Genomic DNA, 12,155 nt, shown 5'->3' with positions numbered 1-12,155 from the left:
CGGACATGCGATAGTTCGCTCTGCGTCTATTCCAACGTAGGAAGTGTTTTGAACAGCTGATCAGATCGGCAAAGCTGTTTCTGGAATATTATGTTTTTGTTGCTGCAAGTGCTTTTTATGCAGTTTTTGCAAAGCTATATGTGGAAGGAAACTGTGACCGAGGACAAGCTGATGGCATAAGATGTAAGTACAACTCCTCAGGTTTCATATGCAAAAAAAATGATTGCGCTAGCTCACGTGGTTGCAGAGCTACCGGGATTTAAAAATAGTTACGCAAAACAGAGCGTGCTGCTCAGACCGGTTTTAAAGGGTTAAAGGGAACTCTGTCCATTTGGAAAAAGAAAGCTCCATCAATATTATCTGGTTATTACAGCTTTAAGCTAATGGTACAGTTTTAGAGAACTTACTGTATCACAGTGTTTCTCGAGCTGTGGGGCCACCGCAGGTCAGCCGGTGACGATCAGAGAAAAAAACAGAATAAAAATAAGCTTGTGTTTGAGTGTTTGCCTGTGCGATCATCCCGAGCTTTATTTCTCTAAAAATTCAACTTGGATCCCATTTTATTTTTAATGTTTTTGAAAAAAAAAAAATAGTGTGTGGTATTATTAAAGTTTCTTTTTCTCTTCTTTAAGTGAGGGTATGCCAGAACAAGTTGGAGATCCACTGACTTATCAAGTCATTCAGAATTTAGAGGCTCTGTGGAAAATCTTGAAGTTTTGCTTAAAAAATATATGTTTCATAGGTCAGCCTTTGCTGCATCAATTTTATGAGTTTGTATATTAAACATTCATATTTTAGAAAAAGAAACAAGTCAAACTGCTTCAGACTTCCTATCGTGCCCTGGTATTGCTTCAGCTTGGTTGCTGAGTTGTCTGCTCCTGCCAAGGTGTGGATAAAAGCACTGAGGTTGGCTCAGAGGGACGCCACCACAGAGGACGCCACCACAGAGGACGCCACCACAGAGGACGCCTCCACAGAGGGACGCCACCACAGAGGGACGCCACCACAGAGGGACGCCACCACAGAGGGACGCCACCACAGAGGACGCCACCACAGAGGACGCCACTTCTCGCTAGATGTCATCCTGCAGTTCCTGCTTTTAGCTAGTACTTAGTCCTAGCTAGCTAACATCCCAGCTATCTGCGTGTTTGTCACGAGCCTCTGTTGATGCCCGATTCCTTCTGGACAGTGATTTATTTATTGATTTATTGATTTATTTGATTAACTGGGTCATGAGATCTGCTGTACAATTTGTGCAATACCTTATGTAAACACCATAAGGCGAGTGCCATTTCGTTCCATTATATTCAAAAGGAAGCAGACATTTCTATAGCTGATGTTCCCTAAATAGGGAAGCTAGCAAGAAAACAGTCTGGATAAATAAACAGCTTTACAGGCCAGAGGAAAAATATGTCAATTTGATTTTTGGTGTAAACTGTCCCTCTTAAAGGTTGGGGGCAAAAAAAATCCCAAAAATATTTTATTCTACTTGAGGATTCTAGAAATACAGCCACACTATTACATCACATGGAAAAGATTTACTTTAGACACACACGTCTTCCTGATTCAGATAAATATATTTATCATCTTTGCAAATACTGGGCAAACGTTTGATATTAGAAGCTTTTTGGATTAAGGTGGCCACATTTCAAATTGGTACTAACTGATATCTAACCAATGGCACATCTGTGAAGTTTGCAAATGTGACAACGTCCTGGATGTGAAATAATACGGTGTTCTGTTGCAGTAAATCCCCAAATGACATTTACTTTTACCCCCTCATTTTAGAATGAACAAGTAATGAATATACAAAACTTTCATAAAAGTGTCTCAGTCGTTACAATAATGTCATATTTGATCCATGAGATCTTCATCATTGTGTGATTTTTCTTTTTTAAAAACCTAACTCCCTTATATATTTGTTTAAGATAAACAAACTGAGAAATTAATGTAGCATAAAATGACCCAATTAAATCTCATTTAATCAAATTGATATTTAATTGAATCTTTTATGTCATTTGTCAGAGGCTCCATTAAACATTCTGCTTTGCAAAATTAGAATTTTCTTGCAGTTATTCCATCGTTCAGGCTTTACTGGGATAAAATGATTGCACATGCACTGTAAACTGTAAACTGCAAGCAGTGAAGCTTTTCTTCCTCAACATGAAAACGGTTCCTTAGTGTCAAACTGCTGTAAATAAAACTGTATGCAGCTATGACCAAAGCCATTCAAAATGAAACATAAACCTTTTTCCCTCGCATATGTTTCCGTCCCCTCACAGGCAGAGACGATGTAATTCAGAGAGTGGCAGCACATCAGCTCAGACAGTATCACACTAAAATGTTTTCCCTTGTCGAGCTTTACTGTCGTGGCCATATGGCGCCGTGACACAGAACGAAGAGGCTTCTTAAGTGAAGGAGAAAAACTTGCATGAGAGACCATCAATCACACTTTCCTTCCCCTGATCTCTGCCCCTGTTCTCGTCACAGATCCGCAGTGTGCAGATCCTGCCTGTGGATTATGAGATCGAGTACATCTGCAGAGGCAACCGAGTGATCGTGGGACCGAAGGTCAGGAAGTGCTTACCCAACGGCACGTGGACAGACATGATGCAGGCCAGCAGATGTTGTAAGTCCTCTTTGGTCTCATTCCTTCTTTCATTTTTCCTTTCCCCCCCTGCAGACGGATCTTGTGCACAAACATCAGCTCTTTCTTAAGTGTCACGTCTGCTTAATCAGCATCAAATTAAAACCACACGTACGCTGAAGTGAAATCCCAGTTGTTTTGACAGTGCTTCACCACCCTCCCTGTTTACTCTGTACACAAAGGAAAGTGTCACATACTGTGCAGCGTTCACTGTCGCCGTCGGTTTCCAAAGTAAAGTGAACTGATGCAGTCTGACTTAATGAAACGAAACCACACCTTTTAATTTGTGTGGCTGTCAGCATTTGTTAGCATCATTTGAAAACTCCACTTCCCCCTCAGGGTGAAGGTAGCTCAGCACTGACATGCCATCACTGTTTAAGTTAAACCAGAGCCTGTCCAGGAGAACCATTCCACTTCCTGTTAAAACAACGGGGCTGCATTTCATCAGGGGCGCTCATGAGATGAGTAGAAGTGTATGGAGCTAAATGGGTAAAATAGTTATTTAATTTTATTTAAGCTTTGACAACTAATCTAAAAAAATCCGTCTAAATGGAAAAAAGAAAAACACTCGTGTCCTTTAGTGTTTCTTACACTGAAGCTGATTTAGCCCCAAAACACTAGCAATCTGCTAATGCATGATGAATGGTACATCGAGGATTTACCACAGCACTTCCTCCTTTTTAAAGCAATTTTTCAAAGTGATAAGGAGACATTAGAAAGATGGTTACATTTCAACAGAAGCCTCGACGCGTGTAGAAGAAGCAGCCAGTTGTGGGGGTTGAAAATGATGCTGTCTGCTGCTCGCTTCATGCCTGAAATTAAAATGGCAGCTCCTGTAAAGTGGCTTAGGTGCTGCGATGTCTCTAATGCTCTCAGGAATATATTTCACCAACATCAGAACCAGTAACACAGAATCTAAAAATGCAACCGTATCTCTTGATCCTTTCTATCAAAAACAAAATGTTTGTGCCACAAAATGCATTAATGCTCCAAAAGGCCCCATTTATTCTCAACTTGTCTAAAAATCATGTTTTTTGAGCATTTAGGGGTCGTTTGGTCAAATTAAAACTTCACCCAAATGAGCCTAACTCCATCCACTGCATAGTGAGAGGGTGTGGAGGCGCTCAGTGATTTGCAGACCGCGTAAAATCCAGAGCAGCACCAGAAAGCAATTCATTTCCACCTGCCACAGAGTTATGAATTCAAATGGAGGAATTTTCCCTCCAGAATCTTCCGAAACAGGCTTGAATGTGGCGGAGGATCACGGTGGTCGGAAGCCATATTCATTGAAGCCGTTAGTTCACGGACATAGTGACGTGATGTCACCTCAGTGTTAGGTTGCTGCCAGTCTGAGCCAGAAGTGATCATATTTAGACGACAGAGTCGAGTTGTCAGCTGACACTGATCGAGTGTGCAGATACTTTTATCCTGTCTTCCTTCTCTCACCCCAACCAATCACAGCAGATGGCCCCGCCCCTCCCTGAGCCTGGTTCTGCTGGAGGTTTCTTCCTGTTAAAAGGGAGTTTTTCCTTCCCACTGTCGCCAAAGTGCTGCTCATAGGGGGTCATATGATTGTTGGGTTCTTCTCTGTATCTATGAAGCGCCTTGAGGCGACTTTTGTTGTGATTTGGCGCTTTATAAATAAAATTGAATTGAATTGAATTGAACTGAATACTGAGACACGTCTCTACAGAATAATGAAGTAATACAGTGTCACTCATCAAAAACCGGAGCACTGTTCACTCACACCGCAGCCACATTGTCACATGATTCCATTAAAATGCTCCAAATGGCACCAACAGCACAAACACAGTGGAGCAGTCCAATGATAGGACACCCATCACAGTAGCCACGCCCCCAACTTTAAGCCTTACCAGTATTCAGGTGGAGTTTGACCACCATGCATCGATTACGAAAGGAGGAAACTGTTGTGGCCTCAAGATGTTTATTCGTACGTTTGGTTCATTTAACACAAGAGTCTTTGGCAGGGGCGGGCAACTCCAGGCCTCGAGGACTGGCGTCCCTGCAGGTTTTAGATGTGTCCTTGAACCAACACAGCTGATTTAAAGGCTAAATTAGCTCCTCAACATGTCCTGAAGTTCTCCAGAGGCCTGGTAACGAACTAATCATGTGATTCAGGTGTGTTGACCCAAGGTGAGATCTAAAACCTGCAGGACACCGGCCCTCGAGGCCTGGAGTTGCCCACCCCTGGTCTATGGTGACCGGCTTTTGGAGCCAGAGGAACTCCAGTGTTTTGGTTTCTTTCTCTCTCCCTCCGTCTCGCTATCAACGGGTCATCCTTCCTTCTCCAACTATGCGCTGATACATGCAGGTGTGAAGAAAGAGCGCAGTGTGGCAATTTATTTCTACTCCCGACAAAATCGGCGAAACATTGCACCAAAATCAAGACGCACAGTGTAAACTGTAGTGAATGAAGCCTGTGGATTAGTAGCTTCTGTGTTATAAAAGGAGTGCGGTTTATCCATTCAAGAAGAGCAACCGGAGGAGGTGTGCCGCCTACCCCTGATTAGAGGGCATTTTTATCTATTTTTATATGAATTACACGATGTAGAGTAATCCCAAATGGTTGCTTCCATCTCGCTGGCTTTGCAGCGTTCAGGATGATTGAAAACAGTCGACGGTATGTTGAGCTATTATGTGTTTTATTACAGTACAGTTATATGATTTAGTTTAAAAGCTTTTCCCTGATGTTTAACACGATAGACTTGGGTATTTACACTTATAGAGCATCATTTGTGCTCATTCGGAGTTTTGTTTGTGTCTGCCTGGAAAATATAAGTGCAATATTTACTGTTTTAGCTCAGTTTCTCCTCCAACTCCGGAGAGAAATACTTGGTCGATGAAATACTGCTGTCTGTGTTGCTAACTCTGTCTGTTTGGCACTTGGTGCCGAGTACAGGGAGTGTACTGGGAGTTCATAAGAGCTTTTCTGCTGACAGTTTCCTGCTGTGGCTGAAAATGATGCTGAGTGAACCAAATCCAGACAAATCTTGTGTATGATATTCAGTTTTCAAGTGTCCTGTCTGCTTAATCAACAATCTTAATTTAAAGCCAAAACTACAATGAAATAAAACGTCTGATGTTATGACAGCAAAGATTCACGGGGAGCTGTCTGTGCAGTCTCAACATGCTTTTAGCCTTTTTTTGGTCTTCACCAACTCCTGTTGTGCACTTTGTTTGGCACTCGGTGGAGGTTGCTTTTATATATACCGCTGTTAAATTACAATAGCATTAGGTAACATTATTTTTCAAAAGAAATGCAACATATTTACTGCAGTTTAAAGTAACCTGTTACATTACAGTAATACCTACGGAGTTGGAATACTTTACGGCTTCGCTATTAATAGTGGGTAGTTCTTCCTCTGTGATTGCTCGTGGAGGATCTTCTGTGTAATACTGCAGAATCTCTACCTTCATCGTCAAGCTGCTTGTTAAATATTAAAGCTCTCAAAGACCTCAAACAGGCTGAAATGCTGCAGCGACATGTTAAGAGAGCTGTGCATGAATGTGTCTCCAAACCTCCACGAACTGTTTAGAAGAGCGAGCCACAAAGTGTGATAATGATCTAATAATAATAATGATATGAGAACATTTGAAGTTACTCCTGTTAAAGATGGTTCTGAAAGTGTACTCAGGTTTTCACATCACTGTAAATAAAACTGACTGTAAAGTGCAAATAAAATAAAATTTAGCTGCATTAACGTGCAGAGAAAGAGTAAAACTTCATCTGGGTTTATAAAAATATTTTCAGCAAGAAAAAGACGAGAGAAATGTGGTAAATATGGTGAAATAATAAATAAACCGATTACTTGAGAGGACAATCTAACATGTTACTTCTTACCATGGGTTTAGATTTACTCAGAAAGGCAACAACGGCTCTAACAGAAGTGTTTTTTTTCTTCCTTTTATCATTTTCTTTGTCCTTTTCCCCAAAATATTTACATAGAGTTCATACCACCACCGTATATTTTGTTGTTAATCTGTTAAACTCCACCACATGCAAACACAGCTGTGATCTCAGTCGGCAGCAGTGCCTCGGTCCTCTCCTCTGCACTGACGCTGTGCATGTGCAGCCAGGTTTACAAGCAAGGAGCAGAGCTCCAGTGTTAGGACGTTTGATCTCAGCTGTGAGACACTTTCCCCAACGCAAGTTTCAAAGTGCTGTTGCTAGTTTGCGAACTAGTTTTAAAATAATGTTTCATGTTGGCAGAAACCCTGCTGAAACACATCTGAGGTATTAAACTCGAAGGTCTTAGAAATACAAAAAAAAGCACATTAAGCAGGTTAGTTTCTCAAACAAAAGACACAAAAGGCGCCTGGTATCAGACTAGGGCTGCCACGATTAGTCGACTAGTCACGATTACGTCGACTATCAGAATCGTCGACGACTGATTTAATAGTCGACGCGTCGTTTGAAGCTTTGTAAGATCACAAAAGACGCAGGAATAAGTAGTAGGATTTAAGAGTGTAATAACGGACTGAAACAGAAGATGGCAGCACTGCATGTACAAGGATGCCAGCTGCCGTTAAACCCCGAAGAAGAAGAAGCTGTGTCCCAGAATTCATAGCGCAGCCCAGCTCATTTTCCAACAATGGCTGCAGCTAGTTAGTTTTAATATTACTCTTATTATTCTTTCTGGGTCACAAAATAAACGTTTAACATATTTTCAGGATAGAATGTAGCTGTGTAAACCTCAAATATCTGCTCAGTTTATCAAGACACCACATATTTTCAAAAGCGCTCCGACGTTTTCGGAGACGTCTGTTACCCACTAGCTCGATAGCTAGCCGGGGGCTAGGCTAACTAGAGCCGTGTGAGAACACCAGACTCCCGGCAAATCGTTTTCAAACCCACCTCCGTCTTTCGCTACTCAGGTTAAACATGATATATAAGTCACTTAGATAACTTACAAATTTTATTGTTTGGCTTTTTTAGTATTTTATTTGTTCCTGAGTAAATCGGTTTGGCTGAGATTAAAGTTATAGTTTTTACACAGCTGAATAAACGTCAAGCAGACAGCTGATTATCAGAAGTGTGAGATGCTCGAGAATTTACTCCGGTGTCCTGTTATATTTTAGATAGCAAGGAGTTTATTAAACTTCACCGAAACAATCTGCAAATTTCATTAAAATTTAATAAACTATCATCTTGTCTTTATTTTTAGTTAGCACATACCTTAAACACTTCAAGCTGTAAGCTAATGATAGTTATATAAGAGCAGATGCTGCTGGTGCAATAAGCTGTACGTTTTACGTCCAATAGATGCATGATCTGATTAGTCAACTAATCGGTGACTAGTCGACTATCAAAATAATCGTTTGTGGCAGCCCTATATCAGACACAATCATCAACCCCGACTCTGCATCTGTAACCAGCTAAACGCATAAAAGAGACTGAAGAGTTAATCATGCCTGTGTGTGCTGACTCAGCAGGGACGGGGAAGGTGAGAGAAATAATCCAAAGGTGATACAGAATACTCGAGTACCTTATTACGTTATACTGGAGTCTACGGTGAATTGTTGCCCTGTGTCTGGTTCTTGTGTTTTCCTTTACATAAATAAACACATTTAAACCATAAACTGGTGCACACAATAACAACAGCACTAACAGGTTACTGCAGTGTTACTTTTCTTTTTACATGTGGTTACTTTTCATGTCTTTGCAAACATGTTTTTAACTGGTTATTAAAGCAGGAGAGTCGTGCACCATCTGTTTCCTCAAGTATCTGAGTGAGAATATTTCCTATATTTATATATATGTACAGTCATGTAGTCAAAGGAGTTCTTGTCCTAGTTCCTTGTAAGCCATTCTACCCTTGGTGATGTTTCACTCACATTAGTCCCCAATGGTTTTACTGACCAGGACTGTGGAAAAGATGCCAAAGGAAGAGACTTCAGCATGGTGAAAAGCAAAAGAATGAACGTTATATTTTACATAAACCCTTTTTTCTGAAAGAAATAAAGATGTAACCCATTTGTAATCACTGATATTGTGATATTTTGACATCTTTACATATTTTAATTATACAACTCTATTACATGTAACCTTTCCCTCCCTCCATAAACCGACTGGCGCAGAGCAGATCGTGTTCAATGAATTTTCGGAGGTGTTTCATCTGAAAATAGCAGCTCGATTTGGCCGGGCACAATAGGAGAGCAGTGAGAGGGTCAAACCAGTAAAGCTGTAGCCAAACAGTTAAACGGTGAGCTGAAACCGCTCCATGAGTCCAGACACTGCTGTAATTTTCCCCTATTTTAAAATTGTCACATGATAACAAAATATTAGTATTCAAAATACTGATTACAGTTATTTGACATTTTCTAGTTTTAAAAGAACCATTTTTACATGAAGCTTTCAGGTCATTTAAAAATCCATCCATCCTGTTCTGTTTATCCAGTTCAGGGTTGTGCAGGGGGGTTGGAGCCTATCCCAGCTGTGCAGAGGTGGAGCACACCCTGGACAGGTCTCCAGTCTGTCACAGGCTTCCTCTGCCTACATCTCCAAAGACAAGCATGTCAAGTTAGTTTAAACTGATACTTCCTTTAAACTGTAACATAAATATGAGTTCAGTAAGGTGAGGTACCAATAAAAATGTGATCCTAAACGCTCGTTATAATACTAAGGCAGCAACTGTTATCCTCTGATTTTTGCCATCGACCCCATGCCTTCTTACTAACGTAGACTTGTGCAGATTTTATACTTCCTCATTCAACAAGGCGACGCTCTGATAAACTGTAAGTTAAATGTTAGCGTGAGGAGACCAACAGTCAGTCTTTCCTTCACTGACCTGGTTGCTTCTGAAGGCCATGAGATGCAGTTCATGTTCCAATGGTAGATTAAGCTGACTGACAAGGCAACAGAGCAAAATTCATACTGCTCACAAAAGACTGAGGTGAAACATTCATCCAGCTGTGAGCTCTCCTATTCCCAAAGCATTCCCTGCTCCTTTTTCTCATTACAAAGAATACTAAATGAAACCTTTTTGGTGAAGGAAAACTCTTCTGAGTGTAACTGAGCTGCAGGATGTTTTGAAGCTCTACTTTTACTGCTCAAGAAATGTTCGTTTTGTGGAATTCATGCAATGCAAAAGCCAATACAGTACTGTGCAAAAGTCTTGAGCCACCCATCATTTCTTTATATTTTGCTACAAGAGTGGGAAATTATTTCAGCAACTTATTGGGAGACATGCAGTTCTCCAGGCTTCATAAAGGCTCTTCAAAGCTCTTCTTTGGATGTTGGCTGATTTCTGTTCACTTCTCTGTCGAGTACTTCAATAGTGTTGACGTTTGGGCTCCGGGGAGGCCAATCCATGCCTGATAGTGAGCCATTGTGGTTTATTTTTCTCTCCAGGTGAACTCGTACTGCAATGATTGTGTGTTTGGGATTATTGTTACACTAAACAGTGAACCTGTTGCTAATCAGCCCCAAACCAAGACAGAGCTTCCACTGTGTTTTACAGATGCCTGTAGACCAGGGGTAGGCAACGCCAGGCCTCGAGTGCCGGTGTCCTGCAGGTTTTAGATCTCACCCTGGGTCAACACACCTGAATCAAATGATTAGTTCATTACCAGGCCTCTGGAGAACTTCAAGACATGTTGAGGAGGTAATTTAGCCTTTAAATCAGCTGTGTTGGATCAAGGACACATCTAAAACATCTAAGGTAGAGTTGCCTACCCCTGCTCTAGACATACTGATGACGATTTGAACCAAAAACTACAAGTTTGGATTAATGACCATAAAAGATCTGTTAACCCTTATTTTCAGTCCTGTTCTTGTGTAATTTGGCCCTTTTCTCTATTTCCCGTCCTTAACTGTGGCTTCTTGACAGCCAGTCTTTCATTTACCAAAGAGGAACTTGAAAGAGCTTCGGAGAACCGGAGAATTATTGCTCGACATCACTTGGGGAAAAAAAAAGTCTTGCTCCTTGGAAACATAATATGGAAAAATGAGCAGGCACTCAAGTCTTCTTCACAGTATTTTGTCACCAGTGACAGGTTGAAATAAAAGTGGTTACTTTGCAGTCTGGCCATTTGTGGTGAGTAAAGCCAACAAGCAGGTGAAAACCCAGAAAAAAACTGGACAGCGAGTGGGTGAAAAACACAAAGCTTCAAATGGGATGGAAACAACAGGCTGTGGTCAAATAGAGTCAAAAAACCCAAAAACACAACTCCAATGCTTTTCCCTAATCACATTTTTGTTGTTGTTTATGTTGTTGTTGTTTCACCTTGATGGGAAACATCACGAGGTGAAGGAGACTTGGGGAAAACCACCACAGTGCTCAGAGAATCTGCACCTGTGCTGGGTTGCTTGATAAGCTCATAACGGATGTTGCTGATATGAGTCTGTTGCATTAAAACTACAACATCTAAGAAGATGAACTACAAAAAGCTCACCTTCCATACCCAATGTTTGTTCACCACAGTCTGTATATAAAGGATGGTGTCAGTGACGTCCCACTCTGACGTCTCAAACTGGCATCTTTTTGGAAGCAGACGTCATAAATGAGGGGTGACTGTGAAACCCTCGGGCAACACACACACTGATGACTTGTGATTGACAAATTGCTTGTCAATGGCGCGCACTGGTTTATTCCTAATTCTCAGTCTAATAAGCACCATCATTTGCAACAGTAACATCATGCTGTATTCAGTAAGAAAGAAGGCAAAGGCCACTTTCCCACAGACTTCTACACCGGGAAGAGAAAAAACCCTGAATACAATCATTTACAAATCTAATTAACCCATAATTTATTAGCAATAGAACATATTGAATGTTTAAGCAGGGAAAATTCTTTTCTTTTTTTTAAATTTATTTAAAATTTATTTTATTTTATTAGTTTTCTTATTTATACAACATGTACAACAAATTCAATTTAATCACCGTGAGGGGGAAAGCAAAACCAAACCGAACAACAACAGAAGAGACAAACGGACCAAAACAAAACCAAACAAACCAAGAAATACAATGACATTATACAAAATCGGGCCTCCCGTTTTGTACATATTTCAACCATTTCAACCAATATTCTTCAAATGAGTCCGCCTGCCACTTTAACCTAAAAGTTATTCTTTCCGTAACAAAAATATTATATAACACATCAATCCATTCATCTATGGTAGGAATATCCTCTTTAATCCAAAGGCGAGTTATGGCCTTTTGGCAAGCTACCGACAGCACACTGAACAAATATTTATCCGGTTTGCATAGATTAAGACTCTCTAGGTTGCCTAGGTACAATAATGCAAAATGAAATTAAGCAGGGAAAATTCTAAGAAAATAAAATCAGTAATTTTGAATTTGATGGCAGCGACACATCACAAAAACACTGGGACGGGGTCGTGTTTCCTACTGTGTAGCATGCCCTCATCTTTTAACTAAAGTCCATCTGGGAACTGTGGAGACCAGCTGTGGGACCTTTGGGGGAGGAATGCTGTCCCATTTTTGTCTGATGAAGAATTTTAGCTGCTTAACAGTTCTGATGCATCA

General features: G+C 40.8%; 1 protein-coding gene across 4 annotated transcripts in view; it reads left to right on the top strand.

The window, feature by feature from the left end:
• gabbr1a (gamma-aminobutyric acid (GABA) B receptor, 1a) overlaps positions 1-12,155 on the top strand; it is a 163,235-nt gene that overhangs the window by 8,596 nt on the left and 142,484 nt on the right. For all 4 annotated transcript variants that reach the window (XR_014876846.1, XM_085177252.1, XM_085177250.1 and 1 more), the window contains one exon: positions 2,491-2,629. Coding sequence is in view for 3 of the 4 variants with exons in the window: in XM_085177252.1 (XP_085033378.1) it covers positions 2,491-2,629 (139 nt within the window). In the remaining variant the exon portion in view is untranslated. The remainder of the gene's footprint in view (positions 1-2,490; positions 2,630-12,155) is intronic.

This window comes from Neolamprologus multifasciatus, chromosome 11, assembly GCF_963576455.1.
Source record: "Neolamprologus multifasciatus chromosome 11, fNeoMul1.2, whole genome shotgun sequence".
NCBI lineage: Eukaryota > Metazoa > Chordata > Actinopteri > Cichliformes > Cichlidae > Neolamprologus > Neolamprologus multifasciatus.
The sequence above is the reverse complement of the archived record's forward strand: the minus strand, read 5'-3'. Positions and strand labels throughout refer to the sequence as shown.